The sequence below is a fragment of the Perca flavescens genome, chromosome 9 (genome assembly GCF_004354835.1).
Source record: "Perca flavescens isolate YP-PL-M2 chromosome 9, PFLA_1.0, whole genome shotgun sequence".
Lineage (NCBI taxonomy): Eukaryota > Metazoa > Chordata > Actinopteri > Perciformes > Percidae > Perca > Perca flavescens.
Window position 1 is genome coordinate 18,514,184 of NC_041339.1, and position 19,116 is coordinate 18,533,299.

Consider the following 19,116-nt stretch of genomic DNA (forward strand, 5'->3'; position numbering starts at 1 on the left):
GCTATAATACAAAGATCATTGTTGTAAATCATTGTTGTTTGTTTGTGTGTGTGTGTGTGTGTGTATAGACCATCGTCACCACAGAGCTGGAGGGAGGAGATCGTCAGAGGGCCATGAAGAGGTTGAGAGTTCCTCCGCTGGGGGCAGCTCAGGTCAGAAGTACAGCTGGTTACACTGGAAAGCAAGTGATATAAGGCTGATTTGTGCCTCTATAACCTTTGGATTTATAACCTCTCAAGCAAAGTAATGCCTTCTTACAACCATTTGATCTATTGTCAGAGTAGGCAGGGAGGCTGCAAACTGAAATAAAATAACCAATAAATGTGTGCAGATATCATATTTTTTTGTCTCACAAGGCATCTTCCCCTTTAGAGTATTAAATGACCTGAATACAATTGTGCCGTCTATGCCTGAGAATATCCTAGCAGGTAAATAATCATGGTTCAAAATTAGTAAAATTATTAATCTATTAGCCAAATTACTGTTTAAATATTCAAGTGGCTTGTAAATTTGCTTCACTCACCATCCAAAAAAATGTTAATCTATTGAGTGGCTGGTGAAATTTGACCATTCACTAGTCATTTGGCTGGTGGACAAAAAAGTTCATTCTGAACCTTGTGAATAATAAAGGTTAAAAACAAAAGGTGAGACGTTTGTTATGAGATAAATGGAGAAAGGGAGGAAGATGGGAAGAGACAGAGAGAGAGAAACCATGAGAGCCTTTAGTATTGATTTTATAAGTGCCTTCCCATTGTTGAACAGGATATATTTCAGAAATAATCGAGGCTAGTGGCACTTTACCCTCCTATGTTTTATCTACTGTTATTAATGCATTAATTACTGTCATGTCTGACTTGAATTGTGCTATCTGACTATTGATCTATCCATTTACCCTGCAGGCATGTGTATACTGAAATAAATATATTCAAGCAGATTAAAGGAGTCAGAGTGGCTTATATAAAGACACATTCAATTCAAAAGCCGTAGTTACATAGACAATGATTGTAATCTATATGCATATACAGTATATGTAAAATTGTTAATATATATATAGAACAGCGGTTAAGTGTCTTATTCATTAATATTATGAACATTATTAATATTGTTTTTCTGTATTCCTCTCTGCCTGCTGCAGCCTGCTTTGGCCTGGACGACCTTTCGTGTGGGTCTCTACTGTGGCTTCTTTATCATTCTTGCCATCGCCTTCGTCCTTACTGGTAAGTCATATAAACATCCAGATTCATACATTTTTCATATCCTGTTGAGTCCTGCACAATTTGTAATATGTCACTGTAAGATAACTGGCAGTTTTAGTAGATTGTTTAAAATTCCTGATTGGCAGGTTTTTATTGTTGTTTTCCCTAAGACGTGTCACACACAGTCAAGGGTTTCATATTTTATCTTTAAAAGCAGAAAATCCGCTGTGGTTTTATCAGGTGCTGTGTTCTTCCGCTTCGAGAACGTGTGGCCACTAGTGCGGATCTATCGGGGAGGTTTCCTGTTAATCCAGTTCCTCTTCCTGTTGGGCATCAATACTTACGGATGGAGACAGGCTGGAGTCAACCATGTCCTCATCTTCGAGATCAACCCCCGAAACAACCTGTCACACCAACACCTGTTTGAGGTCAGAATGAGGAAACAAATGGAAGCAATTATTTCTGTTACTGAATGAGAGCCATGAGTCTTCAGAAAATATTTTTTTTCTCTGTAATGAAGACACACACTTTGTCAGATTGATATAAGTGATCATGCATTTTAAAGATATGCAAAATGATTGAATGGGGTTGTTGAGTCGTCAGGGTAATCCACATTCAAGGAACACATTACTATTTATTTCATTCAGCAGAAAACTGTACATATTGAATATCCACAGAGTTTCATTTATACTCTGTAATAACAAAACAAAACATAATTTGTGCAGAATTATTCAGATTGTCTTGTTAATTGTGATTATGTGTCAAAAAGGCTTTCTTTTAATGCCAGTCTCTTCTGTTTTCTTCCCTTTGTGCTGCAGATTGCTGGTTTCCTGGGTGTGTTGTGGTGTCTTAGCATCCTCTCCTGTCTTTACTCAGAGTACACCTACCTCCCCATGCAGATCAACCCGCTCATTCTTTATGGCTTCATGGTGCTCTTCCTCCTCAACCCCTTCAAGACCTGCTACTACAAATCACGTTTCTGGCTCCTCAAGCTGCTGGTCAGTCCACTCTTTATCTATTGGAGCATATCTTTTATACCTCCGCCACTTTATTTTGAAAGAATTACAATGATGACATTTGAACTTTGGTGGTGTTTTACAAGAAGAATGTAATCCAAGCTGTATAAATAAGCCAAGGTCCATGGATACATAAAGACAAATGTTGACAACTGTGAGCCAGCAGTAATTAACACTTTAGACTTTAGAGGACTGCCATAACCAAATGAACCAAATGCAAACAAGATGGTGTGAGACACCTGCTCTGTATGTGGGCTCAGGTTAAATAAAGTATTAACCTAGAAGAAACTTAAATTGAAGCACAGAGTGCAAGAGTCAGGTTTAATGTGAAGTGTGTAGTTATTTGTATTAATAAGAATGGTGGTTATTTGTATGCATGTGCACAAAATTCCAAAACATGTGTACTAAAACAACAAAACCAAAAGTTTATCCGACCTTAACAAGCTGTTTTACTCAAACCTAACCACACCCCAAATCATACTTCCAAACTTTAAACCTTCAAAATACTGACAGAAAACTTCACCAATGATTATATAAAACTATATAAGTACTCAAATGTATACAGTGTTCCAAAAAAATATAAGTGAAGAGTCATAAGCAAAACATTATCTTAAGTTAAAGGGACTGGAGATTAGTTTTTACTGCATTGTTCTTACAAAATGTGGGATGACCGGTCACTGGAACTTGGTCACTGAGGCCCAGAAAAGAATTATGTGTTTGTTGTGGAAGCAATTAGTCTCTTATTATTATTTGGGAGCTATCTTACTACGTATTGTGCTGCTGACACAATTTAAATATGCCGTGTGTGTGTGTGTGTGTGCGTGTGTGCGTGTGTGCGTGTGCACGTGTGCGTGTGTGTCTCTATCCCACACAATGAATGCATGTACAATTCAGATATCTATCTCAAGCCTCGTGTTTACAAAACCCTCATATGTGACTGTTCTTTGTCTAAGCCCAGCTACAGGGCTGCAGGATTTGGGTGGGTGGGTGGGTGGGTGGGTGTGTGGGTGTGTGTGTGTGTGTGTGTGTGTGTGTGTGTGTGTGTGTGTGTGTGTGTGTGTGTGTGTGGAGGGGGATGTAGCGAGACAGAGGGCAGGGGGTTGAGGGATAATAGAATGCAGCCCCGTCCCAGGGGAGGTAGAGGGTTGTGACTGTGCAATCATTACAGGCACAGATCTATCAGTATGCTGATGCCCTGAGCGCCTCTGTCCCTCCTCCTCTTCCTCCTCTCTGCCTCTCCCCAGAAGCAGCAGACCCCCGTCCTCATATTCTTGTCCTTTCCTTCACAACTCCCCACAGTCCTCAGCAACACTCCCTCAGCCCTCCTCCACTGATGTGGCTCCATAATCAGCCTCAGTGTTGATTGGTACACAGTAATCATAACAACCTACATAAAATTAGAGCTGATATGAGCTGTTTTTCATGGTTGTCATGTACATGTTGCCTCATGGAATACACAATAAGTGATTAAGGATGTTTCAGGAGAAATTTTAGTTTCATTGGAACAAACAATCTGTTTTTTTCTAGCATGCTATAAAATGTTTCCATGACAGGTGTGCTAATTTCATCTGACAATAAACACCAGCCAGGACAAAGGACAAAGATTTCATTATAGGACAAACTGCAGATCTAGTACCTGGATTACTAGTGTTTGCTCAAGAAATGAAAACCTAACCACATTACTGCAGAAGGCTTAGCCTTGAGACATCCACACAAATATAGTGGATATAGGTGAGATGACCACTCGATCAATACAGGCTTTGATTGACAGGTTAAGAGTAATTTGTAGTGAGCTGATATGTGTAAAAGAGAAAGATCAATATTCTTTGACATTTTCAGTGTAGGGAGAGTGTGTGTATGTGGGTTTGCCTGAAAGTGTACTGTACATGGTGAGAGGTATACAGTCGCTCCTGAATGTCAGATGTGGCCTGGGGGGGGTAAATGGAAAAAGTCGACCAGCGTTGGATAATTTTACAAAGCACAGTCAATAACCAAGCTCCTGCCAAAAGTCATATCCCAAATAGCAACACTCATATAAGCCAAATCACGCCACTTCATGTGTTTGTGCTGTACACCTGTAGTAGTGACACAAGTAAACAGGTACATGCACACTGACACAAAGTGTGACTCATTAGGCTGTCCTGTTGTGTGCTGATAAGGTAGTCTGGAGGCTCGATCCCTACATAGGTTACAGATCATTAATAAAGGTTGTTCCCTGCTTTGCATTTCTTAACTGATGAATTGCGACAATTGCACACTAATTAATCCCAGTGTTAAAAGCACATACACACAATCAGAATTCACTGTAGCAGTGAGGTCAGATGCATATGTTTTGCTTAGATGCTTTTATAACTCATTGAGATATACATATTATAAAATTTTAAATTTCTTTCTTCTTTCTTCTTTCAGTTTCGTGTCTTCACAGCACCATTTCACCGGGTGGAGTTTGCAGACTTCTGGCTGGCTGATCAGCTCAACTCTCTGGTGTTTGTTCTGATGGACCTGGAGTATCTCATCTGCTACTACATCTTTGATCTGCAGTGGAGCAACAGCAAGGGCCTGCTGCCCGAGTTGAAGGGTGAGACATGAATCCATGTTCTGTATGACTTCATTTTAAACTCTATGTCCTCTGCAGTGTTGTCTGTGAACAGATGAAACATAGCAGGAGCCAGGGAAGGGAAGGTGAATGCCCAGCTACAGAAATAAATACCCTAAAATACAGCATTGTTGTTAAATAGCCAAAAGCAATGTACCTGGGATTCCTGGACACACTTTGTGTTTTGGCTATGCATTTTTTCATTTCTATATAAATATATTTAGCCATAAATGGACAACCATAATAATAAATGCATTGCATGACACATTAAAGAGAATGTTTTGGTATCAGCCCATTATAATCAAAGAGAAGGTCCCTCTTTCTAGACTCACCATTTCCCCAACTTCCCTCAATAATAGGCAAAAATACTTTAACAGCAGCCTCAGTTGACAAAAATGTAGTTCAAGTAAGTAGGGGTGGGGGAAAAAATCGATATAGTATAGTATCGCAATATTTTTCGTGGCAATTCTGTATCGATACACAGACGTATCGATATATGTGTTGGTCAGTCTGTCTGCTTGACAATCCCATATTGCAGCAATAAAATTGAAGTGAGATGAACAAAAAGAGAAATGTGTCTTTTTCGATAAAACAGATGTTGACAACATTTTCCTTTGGGGGACATAATTTGAAATTGGGGAAAAATTTGAAGTTGGAAAAAAGGTAATACATTGCAATATATCGCAGAATATTGCAATATGTTTAAAATCGCAATATCGTATTGTGACACAAGTATCGTGATGATATCGTATCATGAGGCCTCTGGTGATTCCCACCCCTACAAGTAAGTAAATATTGGGTTTTGTTTTTTACTAGAAAAAAGGTTTGCTTTGCTGTATTTACATACTGTATATGTAAAAACATCATCTGTATACAGAGTTCATACCTGTTCTCAGGGGGTTGTTAGGGTTAGCACTCTGGGACATTTTAAAGGAAATTAAGGAAAATATACTACCTGAAGTAAATATACATAGATGAGGCCTGTGGAAACTGGGAACACCAAAAACATACAGTAACTGAAACACTTGCACTTAACATTACATATTAATGGTATAGATACAATGTGAATATATGCACACATTTTACATTTAATTTTTTAAGATAATTTCTTTGGAAATTTTTAGGCCTTTATTTCCACAGTACAGATGAAAACATGAAAGGTGAAAGAGAGGGGGGATTGACATGCAGTAAAGGGCCGCAGGTCGGAGTCGAACCCGCAGCCGCTGTCTCAAGGAGTAAACCTCTGTTTATATGTGCGCCTGCTCTACCAACTGCGCTAACCCGGCCACCAAAGCACTGATTTATTTTTAATATCAATGTTTATTTTTTACCTGCTGCATCGCAATATGGAGCTAAAGACACAAACCTCTTGGTTGTAAATGTTTCTGACTAAGTTGACAGTGCGCCAGACAGTTGCGCTGTGCCGTCAGGGACTGTGATGTGAAGAGGTTTTAATTGCTGTCCGTCCACTCCACCAACACTTGGGCTCCACACAGCCAATTAACACGTGGCTAATGGATCGGAAATGTTTGTCCACACAGAGGTCGCCATGTGACTCTCATATTGATGAGCTTGTCTGTGGGAAGGGCAATGTGGGGAGGACATTATTTTAGAGAAAAGACAAAGAAAATGAGAACAAAAAATTATAACATAATGATGCACTCTTTTATTCTATTCCAGACTCTGATGGCCATGTATGCCACAGCTACTCGTACGGACTGCGTGCCATCATCCAGTGTCTGCCCGCCTGGTTCCGCTTCGTACAATGCCTGAGGCGTTACCGTGACACCAAGAGGGCCTTCCCTCACCTGGTGAATGCTGGGAAATATTCAACCACCTTCTTTGTCGTCACCTTCGCTGCACTCTATGCCACACACAGAGGTAGGACATACAAATATATCTACACTCAAATATCTTTTTTATGTGTCATGTACCCCAGGTAGGAGGTTTGATCTGAGCTGAGTAAACGGATAATGTGTAAATGCATCTTATGTCAATTACAGTGCTGTAAAATCCAGCTCAGAATCACAGAGGAGCCCAGAACAGCAACAGTATTTGTGTTGCTGTTATAGGAGCATGTCAACAACACACAGGCTTTTTGAGCCTTGGAATTGAGTCGTGTGTGCTGAGAAAGCAGAGGTGACCTTAAGTGCAAATGCTAGAAATTGGCCTTGGTTTCCTTGTCAGTGCCGAGAGCTTTATAATGGAAATGGGAGAGGTTTGTCAAACACAGCCATGGATAAACAAGGTTCTGCTCTCACAATATGGCATTCAATATGCCAGAGAGAAAGAAGAGACAGAGCAGAGAAAAGGAGAAGAAAAATAGAGAGAAAGAAAGAGTGTGTTTGAGATCTACCAGAAACAAGATTGGAAGGCAAAAAGAGAGCGTGGTTATTATTAAAAGTCAAGTCACTCTCCCTCCGACAGCTTCACAATTAGCCTGCAATTATTCTGATTCAGAAGCCGTATCACAAAGGAATCCATGTTCAAAGACACAGCACCCAAGCAATAAAAGCGTCCCTTCAGCATGCATGCTTTGTATTTCAGTTCTCCACCACAGATATTTGTCCAAGCGGCTCGTTTGAAAGCTGTTTTTTTTCTTCCACTCATATACAAACTCTTCTCAGATGCCAGTTTATATATTTATTTGCCAGCAAAATGCCAGCTATGAAACGTCATCTTCAACCTTTCAAACCGCTAAATGTTATTTCCCAGCTTGACTTTATTCTTTTCCGATATAAATTCAAATCAATACACTTGCTTCCTAAGCTGACCGCCAGTGATCTGATATTGAATGAACCAGGACAAGACAGAGACAGACAGACAGACAGACCGACCAACCTCTCTTTTCTTCTAGAGCTCGGTAGGAGAGGCGTCCATTAACCCATATCCTCCTTCCTCCTCTGGTCTGAAGCCTGTAGACTAATGGTCTCTCTTCATGTGTTATTCTGTATGAAGCTGTCTTTCATCCTCCACCATAATGGAGGCTGAGACCAATCACTGGTTAAGCAAAGGAGCAGGGTGGGAAGGCATATACATGGAAAGTGAATTGACGGTTGAGCAAATTGCCTGTTGTGGAGATATTTGATGTATCCGCTGCAGAAATTATTGTTCTGGTCAATTTTAAAGCCTTCAAATGAACAAATGTGGGCACCAATGTCAGAATATCTTCTAAATATGGAAATGATGAGTTAAGAGCCTCTGAGATATATATGTACAGAGAACAGGTATGGAAAAAGCCTCTACTATAGTCTTACAGTGTAGGCAGGACAGATGATGCCCAGTCTTCCTGCATTAACCAGCATCTGCCAGAACAGACAGCAGGGTGGTGTCATGTTCTCACTGCTGGGTCCAGCTGTAAAAGGGGGCTGGAGTGTATCCGGCAGTGCTCCCAGTGTCTGTCTGTGGATGTGTCACCTTCATTGCTAACCTGATCACAGCCTTGATGGTTTCTGTGTGACCTCACTGCCTCACCACCTCACTCATTCCTGGAACTGCACACATTTTAGCTCCGGGAAAGCAAAATACTTCAGTGTCTAGTGCTTACATTTGTACATTTGTAAAATTATGAGGTACAGTCTGCTCTCTGGTGTACATGTGGCAAACTGTGATGCAGTTTTTAGAAAGACACTTTTTTTTGGCTGTGTTGTGTCAATGTGGGATTCAAGGGTTGATGTGGTGCAGCGAACAAAGCAGTTTTCTCCCCTCAGAGATGCGTTCGGTTCAGTGCTGTGAAGAAGTGATTGGACACTGTCATGAAACTGTAATCTCAGCAGACGCTCAGAGACCTGTAACCAGAGATGATGGAGGATTTCCTGGAGGATTTTCTGATTTGGGCAGAATTCCCAAACCCAGTAGGATACCGTGTAAGGCCTGACGATAAAGCAGTCACTGTACTCAGGATCAATACAGGCTCAGCTTTATGTACATTGGCTTGAGACTTATTGCTGTTTTAGATGCAGGGGAGTTACAGGCCTAAGTCTAATTAATAAAACCAGCAAGATTTACCTCATGGACAGGCAAAGGAAGGATGTTGCATGGTGGGCAAGAATAGCACAACCCAGACATAGAACTGTTGTTTGGCGGGGGAAATCACATAATGCATAAAATGAGAGATCATAAATGCAGATGGCTGTTTGACCTGTCAATCCACAGGTTATTTTTAAGATATCCCTCCGTCTGTGACATCCACATCAAAAACTCCCAAAACCAGCTAAAATAACCAGGACCAAAGAGGAACATTACTCCTGCTGGTCTCTGTGAGAGGCTGACTTTGGTAGTGAGGGGAGGAAAATTTAGAGCTGATAGAACACAGAGAGGGAGGTAAGGTTAGATAGAGAGATGGAAGAAGTAACAAAGAAAGCAAGAGAGGTGAGATTGACATGAAAGCGATGGTGATTCACAGACTTAATAGATATATCAAAACACAAATAATTAAATGGGAGAGGAGAGAGGAGAGGAGAGGAGAGGAGAGGAGAGGAGAGGAGAGGAGAGGAGAGGAGAGGAGAGGAGAGGAGAGGAGAGGAAAGGAAAGGAGAGGAGAGGAGAGGAGAGTGTAATTACCAGCCCGGGGCTGAACACATGTCTGCTGGACTCTGCTGGAATAAAGATGAGCCAAGAGCTGACAGCTTTTATAACTTCATTTCATGTTCTGACCCCTCGTTTATTATCAAGAGAGGAATTGCAACACACACACACACACACACACACACACACACACACACACACACACACACACACACACACACACACACACACACACACACACACACACACACACACACACACACACACACACACACACACACACACACCCTCAGTCAAACACAAATGTTAACCAATGAAGATAAAAGACTCAAATCAGTCAAATTTCCCTCTGTCTGCTTGAACTCTAATTCACCCATGCTCAGGCCAAACAGACTCCTGCTACAGTTAATATATTTACACCAGGAGCCAGACACAGTGGAGTTAACTGTGAATAATGGGCCTTATGCAAGAACCTTTTTTTGTATTCTTATCCTAAAACTCATATGCTTTTCTCTGTGAGGTTTGCTCACACAAGTCTGTGATTTGATTGTCAGATTCACCAAACTATCTTTACTGCACATACTTGTCATGCATCGCTTGTTTCAGCCTGTTGAACACCACCTGTTTATGGGGAGGTGCACGTTCATGATATTTGATCTCTAGCATTATCTAATTTATGTCCCTAAAATTACAATATAAGGCTACCTGTTCTGCTTCATTCATGGGCAGTTTTACACACAGAAATGTCATCAGAGAGTAAAAGAACTTCACAGTGTGGAACTTGCTCCTGCTTCAAGTCCCACCATCAATTGTTAATTATGCATTACAATTTTGTTTATTTTATTTTGGTTCATTTCTGTACCATATTTAAACTCCAAATTCATTCGGATTAAGACACTACGGTTCTTTAGTCAAGCAAGTGTGTTTTGTCCTGTGGAGAGAACCTGTGTATGACTGGTACGCGGGTCTGACCACTGAATTTTGTTCATACCTAAGAGGAAATTGGTGAATGCCACAAATTCTCTTAAATCCCTCGTGAGTACTACATAAGAACAAATCTGTTGGTACGAGTGGTTCCTGCACAAGGCCCAATATCTCCAGACATTTCAAAGATGAAGCTCTCTGATTGGAGAGAACTGGAACTCATACATTTGGTTGGATGGGTTGTTGCTGAGTGGTCTCCAGGTGCAGGATTCTTAATTACCTTGTTGATGGATTGGGTTGCTATGGCAACTGATGATAAATCACACTTAATAGCAGGGAGTGATTGTTTCCTGGTGTGAACTTGTTTCTGTCAGTGGACACAGAGCCTGTTGCATAATATGAGCCTGCTGAAGTGCTCTTCCTTTAATAGTGTTTATCCTCATGAGGGCCTGTGGACGCCAATAGCAACCGTGCGTGCGTGCGTGCGTGCGTGCGTGTGTGTTTGTGTGTGCGTGCCGTTAGCCCTTGAGCCCACTGAGCATCCAATCAATGTCCATCTCACCATGCTTAACCTTTTAATGGCCCAGTGGTGAACCAGCCTGGTGGAAGACACATCAGCCTTAACAGAAACTGAAGGGTTAAATACTTCCACACGTTACAAGCTGAGGAAATCATATCGGTGGATATTCTCCAGTGAAAAGAGTCCATTGTCCAGGACTAAGTTTAATCTACGGCTGGGAAAGCTCAGTGTGGCCGTAGGGACTGCTTCCATCCATCCCATCACTCAGCTGAAGAAGCAAACAGCACAATGGACGCAGCAGTTAACAGAGCAGCTCAGCAGTAACTCTCTGTTAGAAATGTCCCCGCTCTGCTCCCCGGCGTCTCTTTGGCTGGTAGCAGGAAGAAGCAGTGACTAAGACAAATGGGAGCAAGCCTGGTCTCTGTCTGTGTGAGTCCCTGTGTTAGGCCACTGGGTGCTGATTTTTGTAGCGACGCCCACTGAGGAACAAGCAACTCCCATCTACACACACACACACAGACTGCTGAGCACGGATAATCACTTTGACATTATACAGTACATCAAACAATTGTTAACTAACTTTAGAGCTTGTTAAATACTCATTAGCTGTGAGCAGGTGGACAAATTATTATTATCATTACAGCCAGCATGCATTTTGTCAACAAAAGATTAAACCTTCTCTACATGCTTTCTCATTGCTGGGACACTAAGAGCAAAACAAACCTCTAGTGCATTATACAGTACATTTCACACTGGGTAAACCATAGGAAAACAAATATTGAATGAATTAAACAATATGTAAGATGTACATGTAAATGCCTCTGCATATTCCATCAGTTTCTCTTTTGTTGATTATTTAGGATACACACACTGAGATAAGCGCACACACTTACATATTATACTATAATATACTGTAAATGTCTATTTGTTCAACATTGAGAATTAATGAGGTCAAATCAACATGAAAGAAACTGCTCGGCCGCTGTACTGGACACATGATTTCAGTTTCTGTATGTAACTTAAGTAATAACCTCTCCTCCATAAAGATAGAGCAGTAGTGGCGTTTGTTATAGTGTCCAAAAAAACTGTTTTTTTGGTAAAAAATGTTATGATGAAAGTGGTCCACAGGCTATTAATCATTACAAGTGTATTCATGGCAGGATGGTGCCCTCTAGTGGTCAAAGTAGTGTTGCAAAAGGACTTGCTTGAGTGAGGTGGTAGATTCTGTATACAAAAAATAAATACAGTTCCTTTCATGTCTGATCTTTAAATTGTGTTATCTGCAATCAGTTATGTTTGTGTGTTTATTCCAGAGCAAGGACACACGGACGCCGACATGTTCTTCTACCTGCTGATCGTGTTCTCCACTATCAGCTCCCTGTACACACTGATCTGGGATCTGCGCATGGACTGGGGTCTGTTTGACCGCGGAGCTGGAGAAAACACCTTTCTCAGAGAAGAAATTGTTTACCCACACAAGGTAGAATCTGATATGAATCTCACGTACATGGCACACATGCACACGCACACTGTCGCCCTAATCCTGTCTGGTCTGCCTCCAGGCCTACTACTACTGTGCTATTATAGAAGATGTGATCCTGCGTTTTGCCTGGACGATCCAGATCTCTCTGTCCACAATGACCAAGATCCACTCTGTGGGCGACATCGTAGCCACCGTGCTGGCTCCCCTTGAAGTCTTCAGGTGTGTATCAATTACATCAGAGGTTCCCAACCTTTTTTCCTTGGCGCCCCCCCTACTCATGTCTGAGAAAAGCTGAGCCCCCCCAAAAACCGAAGTTGAGGTAACTCTCGAGATACAGCCTTACTTTCTTTTTTGATACAGAGCAGTTATCAGCACTGTTACGTTTCTCCGCCATGTTTCATTCATAAAATAGTGATGCCGAGGCGGCAGGAAAGACGAGGATACAACAAAATATATAGTTTTCATACAGACTTTTGTATACATAATATATTTTAGTGTATTATCATAATTTGTTTAACGTGCAAATATTTATTTTTTACCTCAACCTTAAACCAGATAAAGACTCGTCCCCTGTGATCTTTGCCGCCCCCCCTGGGGGTGCCCGGACCCCAGGTTGGGAACCACTGAATTACATGACAAACAGTTTTGTTATACACACACCTAAAGTCACACATGGTTCTCTTTCAAGCCACTCATCCCCATGAGCCCCCACATTGATTTCTTATACAGTGTTGCGGCTGTAAGCAGTCCAACGAAGTGCTGCCGCGACGGACTAAACACTGATTTTAGCATTTGTGTTTAGCCTACATCATCATTTTCTATCAAGTGAAACAAGACCCAGCCTAGTGGTGAATCTGCAGACAGATGCTTAACAGTGTGCTCCTCAGCAGTAAGCTCCCCCTGCTGCTCATAAGGTGTCTCTGCACCCCTTTGGTTTCAGACCCTCCCACCAGCCTTTGGGCCACGCCTCCTCATTTACATTGACATGTGTTAAGTCCAAATGAAAAGGCAATGTTAAATGGAAATTCAAAAGCCAAATATTAAATGAAAATTAAAATCCAATGTTAAATTGAAATTCAAAAGACAAATATTAAATGAAAATTAAAATCCAATGTTAAATTGAAATTCAAAAGCCAAATATTAAATGAAAATTAAAAGCCAATGATAAATTGAAATTCAAAAAGCCAAATATTAAATTCAAGAGCCAAAGCCAAATGGAAAATTAAAAAATAATAATATTTTTAATTTGATCTCGCTTTGTTTTCCCTTTGGACTTTCAATTTCTCTTTGGACTTTCAATTTGAATTATAAATAAATATTTCCTCCATACTCTCTCTCTCTGCAGGCGTTTTGTGTGGAACTTCTTCCGTCTGGAGAACGAGCACCTGAATAACTGTGGTGAGTTTCGTGCTGTGAGGGATATCTCCGTGGCGCCGCTCAACGCTGACGACCAGACGCTGCTGGAGCAGATGATGGACCAGGACGACGGCGTCCGGAACCGCTCGGGCAAGAAGACCTGGAAGAGGTCCTACAGCCTGTCGCTCCGACGCCCCCTACTATCCTCACAGTAAGAAACAACATGGACACTTGACATCAGGCTCACGCACTCATAAATTTTTTATTTTAGTTTGATTTATAAACACTGAGGAGGTCAAAGAGTACAAATTACTGTCAAATCTACTGATATTATATCATATATTATATTATATACTTTTTTCATCTTTGTTGTCACTATGTCTTTGATAAATACAACACTACAATAACTGAAAACAAGGTGCTAACAAAACTGAAAACTTAATTCATTTAGGTTTCGGTTTAGTTTTCTGACCACATTATATTTATAGACTTTTTCACAGATGTAAACGTAGACATTCTAAATGGCCCCACGTTGTTTTCCTGTTTCAGTGTATGTGAATGACATCAACTGACAGGAAGTTAACAAGGGGCCAGGCTGTTGCCTAGCAATGGAATTCCATTGAAAAGGTCTATAAAATGCAATACATCAGACTTTCTAAGGGATATTAACGATGACGTCTTGAATTTATTTCCATAGTTGACCCAGGTGTTTTCACAGTCCACCAGCCATTTATAAACATGGAGACAGACATACAATGTCTGACTTTAAGAAATATAGGAAACAGCTAAAAGAACTAGTCTTTAAGAAATATAGAGAACAGCAACTAAAAGAACACTTAGAATCGTATGAACAAACAACAACCAAAATGTGTAAATGATAATGATAGCTGTGTGGCTCCAGGGATCATAAGACACCCAAATGAAATCACACCACGGAAGACAGCGGTTGTATGACCTGGACCAAGATGCAACTCTAAATGAATTCAAAGTAAAACCTAAAACAACATTAAAATATCTGTTGGAATGAAATGCCAGATAATAATAATAATAAGAGCATTCTTTCATCCTCTTCTAGGTTGAAAAAGGACACAAAGGTGCTAATTGAAGACACGGATGATGAGGCTTTCAGCTGAGTCCACAACGTCAGCACGTACACACACAAACACAGCCATACTATACTTATAAGGACCTCATTCACTAACACCCAACCTCGACCCTTCTACAGTGTAGTGATAAGAGTAGTGACCCCCCCACCCTCAGTCTAAGCCTTTAAAGCAGCGAGGACCTCAGACTGTCCTCACTTTGGAAAATTTACCTCATCTTTACATCCTCGTGAGTATATTTGGTCTTTATAAGTATAGAGAAACACACACAGTACACACTATAATGCAAACACACATAAAAGAAAAACCTGCTAAAGCACAAACATAGTGTAATATTGCTACAGTTGAGAAGAGAGCTAATACCACACACACACACACACACACACACACACACACACACACACACACACACACAGACAGATGGACAGACGTCAAGGGAAATCTTCTGCACATAAGTGTAAACAAAGGCCACGCTGCCCCGGGATTATCGGCTTCTTTGTTTAAAGGACTTTTTTTTAATGTGTTGTTTAATTTGTGTTTCTTTAGATTTTTCTTGACTTTTTTTCTGGATTTATTTTGGAGAAGCTGCACAGAGGACTGTTTACACACCTTTTTGTAACTACTCTAGGATCAACAGGGAGAAGACAAGCCAATCAAAAGACTCAATCAATAGAAACCTGAGGAAGGACTCAACACAAATCACAGCATATCAAAAACAAATCAACTGGTTTCAACTTGTTGATTCTTTTTCTACTCTTATCTTTTTGGTTGAGTTGTAATAACGTCCGCGTACAATCACAACCTGGAGGCACTTGCAGGAAAAGTGCATTTAATACACAAAAACCAACACCAAAAGCAATGTTTTTGATTCAAACATTTCTAGTCTGTGAAGTTGCTTTGTAATATATTTCATATATTTTGATGTGCATTATTACTCTGTTGTGATTGTTAAGTACTTCTACATGTGTTGTTTATACGAGTACGACTAGTTTGAGCATCCACGCGATGATTGTTAATGTGTTTTATAAAGTTTGGTATGTTTTTTTCTTGGTTGGACTTGTGCCACGTTTTAAGTAAGCTCATAGTTAGACCTCGAATTAGGGCAAACCGACTTGTGAATCACCGTGTGTCATGTCATCTTGTGCCCATTTAGCTACAGTATGTGCATTGCTATTTTTTAGCATTAACTACCAAAGCTTTCTTTTTAAGAATGTGTCCATCCAACCTGCACAAAGCTTGTTTAAAGATTGTTCTTTTACAAAAAGTACACATTTTGTTTTAGCAGGTAGGTTCCGTCTTGTTGAAAATCCCAGTAATGTGTGCCAACAGCTCCGAATCTTACCCTTCAAAAGTGCATGTGCCAGTGGTTCTCAAACTGGGAGTGGGACCAGGGGGGGCAAATGTGCGTTTTTTAAAAAAATGGAATGAATCTGATTAGTGAATGGTTACAATAACCAAACAAGACAGCTCCGATGCTAACAAGGCTAGGCTAGCGAGATTTATTCAGACAGCAAAACGACATGTAAAGTACAAGATCGATCCATGTTTGACCAGAAAGAAAATCAAAGAGCAAAAGGCTCATCTTGCTCCAGCAGGAGAGCCTTTGTGGTCAACATAATGTTATTGCAGTGAAATGCAGATTGGACCATTTTGTTACTAGTTTTTCCAATATCAACTGAATTTTTTTCACCTTTCAAAGTGGGGAATGAGTTTGAGAACCACCGCCGAAACACACTTCACAGTCACCAGACACCCTGACTTAAGCTCAGTGTTGCCAGATCGGGCGGTTGAGTACCCAATTGAACTACTTTTTATTTAATTGTGCACATCAAATGTTTTGTTGATGATTTGAGCTACTTTTTGTACCATATGGGTTTCTTCCTCCAACAAAAACTTGCGCTATGACCAAATAATTCAGCCTCTTTTGATTTGGGTTTCACCCAATTATACTTTTAAAACAGAATGCACATGGACGGAAAACCTCGTCCAACTTCATCCATCTGAAACCAATCGGGTTCATTTTATGACGATTGGACGACTTTAAAGCTCCCATTAAGTTACTCGGTGGCAGTCAGATCTGGCAAAACTGCAAAAGCTCTTTCACAGCGCTCTAACAGTTTATAATCTCTGACATGTTTCACAGCACATTCAGCGATCCTGTCACCAGATAAATGTTTGTTTGTCTCTAATGTTGCCTTGTTTATTTTAGCACTTTTATAAAAAAAAAAGTAATAATTTCAAGGATTGTGATTTGTTAGATCAAATGTTGTCTACTAATCTTGGATAAGTAAAACAACCAGGAGAAATGTCTTGTACATCTGACATCCACCATTTGCCCCCCTGCTTATTTTCAAACCAGCAGCTCACACTTACAGAACTGTTATTTTAAAGGTGTGTTGCTGCTGCTGTTAAAGGGCCCCCTGGCTTTTAAAGAAAGGATGTTCATTTTAATTCTGGTTTGTGGGTTTCTCTTCCTGTTTGACCCCCTCACTTTGCTCTCTCCGCTCCACTCTGGCTACACCGTGTCACCCTCCGCCAGTCGCGAGACAAAGCCCAGAGAGCTACGAGACAAATGTGTGACAGAAAGTCCTGTTTCTTCTACTTCAGTTTTTCCCGTAGCGGCTAAAAGGCTGAAAAGCTTCTGTGTGCAATGAGCTTAATGTGAACTAGAAAGCTAGAAAGTTCAAAAATATGTTGAAATGTAGAAGATGGATAGCTTCCTGACTCATTTAGATACACTGCACACACACAGCATAACTGTATACAGGCATAACACACGGCACACACATACACACAACCCACATTGCCTCTCTCTTTTGTGTCGGAGAGCACAACTCTACAGCAGATAGTTTTGTAAAAAGGCTCTGTTGTCTTGCGTGCATGCTGCTTTAGTTTCACATTGTACATAGGTCTTAATTTATTTGACATGATGTGTATATTAGCAATCATTGTCGCTACTGTGACAATGATTGATTTCATACGTTGCCATTTTTGCTCCAAGACAAGCAGTATTTTTTTAGGTGATGAGGAGCTATTTTTTGTTTGTTTTTTTGACTGGTCATGATCCTGCACTCTTTTCATGTGTAAATCTGTTGACAATGTATTTGTATAAGAATAGAAAAGAATCCATAGAACTGGAGAATGTGATTGGTTGTATCTTGTTGGTGATTCCTTCTTTTTTCGAGGCTTTGTGTCCAGGGCTCATGGAGGAGGTGTGAGGGCCACGTTACTGTCTCCTGAAGCTGTAAAAACCTGTTTGTACATTTGTGAATGTGCATGCAAATATTGTGGACGTTACATCTGTTGTTGTACACTGCCCTGCTGACAGCACTTTGACATACTGTAGGGCACAGGAACAGAGATGACCCACACCATGACAAGATACTGTTAAACTGATCCCAGATCTGCCTCTGTGAGCTTTAGTGGCCAGTGTCTGTTCACAGATGTTCAGTATGTGTAACCCAGTGACAGAAAACGAAAACAGGGTTATTTTGTACATTTAGTGTTTGAGCTAATCCTCAGCCCTGACATCCCATTTTTCTCATGGGTGATTGTGTTTACACTGCTTGCTGAAACCCCCATGATGTTAAAGTGCTTGATATGTGTCCACCCCTCCCTCTCTGGTGATGTTGTTCGTACCCTTTCTCTAATCTAGCTGAACGTAATAGTCCTGTAGTTTGGTAGATGGATGTTCTACTTTGATAAGATACAAAAAAAAGAAAAAGATAATAGAATACATACATTGTGGCTAAATGTGATTTTAAGAGACAAAGAAAAATGTCTGACCCATCCTCCCCCGAGTCCCTTTTACAGAGTAGTTTGTACATGTCGAGTGTATAACACCGTTCTATGATGGTTTTCCTGATGGTATTTGTATTTCTGTATACACTTTGGTGATCCTGTCATATCTGGGTTTTATAAACCACGATTATTTTTAAAACTCGCACTGCCTCTCGACTCCCTTTTTTTCCTTGCTCCAGTCTCTTCTGATCTTTCGGTTTCTCACAGATGGTTTTGGTTTTAGGTCATGCAGTCTCGGACCTTCGTGGTGGAAAAGAAGCTTTGCCGAGTGAGTAGGTCCCCCTTTAGTGAGGCTTTGGTGCAGTTCTGGGATTAAAAATATATGCACATTAACGCGAATGCACCCAGCCTATTCCTCCAGCTCACAACCGTTTGCTGTGGTTGTCAGGGTGTTTGTGGTTCCACTTCCGATTGCTTCATTTTTGTTCTTAACATTTTTTTGATTAATCTACTTCGAAGTGCATTACTTCTCTCACTCACTAATTTTTTTTAAGTCACTCACTCCCTTAACCTTTAAGTAAGGGTTTCTTCAATTTTGGATGAGTGAGTGTCAATTTAGGGAGCCAGCATATGATGGAGGGTTACACAGGAAAA

At 40.6% G+C, this 19,116-nt stretch overlaps 1 protein-coding gene across 2 annotated transcripts in view; it reads left to right on the forward strand.

The window, feature by feature from the left end:
* The window catches only part of xpr1a (xenotropic and polytropic retrovirus receptor 1a), a 71,228-nt gene extending 54,915 nt beyond the window's left edge, over nt 1-16,313 (forward strand). The window contains exons 7-17 of one of the 2 annotated variants that reach the window (XR_003693328.1): nt 69-152; nt 1,136-1,217; nt 1,437-1,624; nt 2,015-2,194; nt 4,622-4,790; nt 6,489-6,689; nt 12,093-12,259; nt 12,342-12,481; nt 13,608-13,829; nt 14,694-14,950; nt 15,268-16,313. Coding sequence is in view for 1 of the 2 variants with exons in the window: in XM_028587005.1 (XP_028442806.1) it covers nt 69-152; nt 1,136-1,217; nt 1,437-1,624; nt 2,015-2,194; nt 4,622-4,790; nt 6,489-6,689; nt 12,093-12,259; nt 12,342-12,481; nt 13,608-13,829; nt 14,694-14,751 (1,491 nt within the window). In the remaining variant the exon portion in view is untranslated. Of the gene's footprint in view, nt 1-68; nt 153-1,135; nt 1,218-1,436; nt 1,625-2,014; nt 2,195-4,621; nt 4,791-6,488; nt 6,690-12,092; nt 12,260-12,341; nt 12,482-13,607; nt 13,830-14,693 lie in introns of both variants that reach the window. The other variant, XM_028587005.1, reaches the window with a different exon arrangement.
* The last annotated feature ends 2,803 nt before the right edge of the window (nt 16,314-19,116 follow it).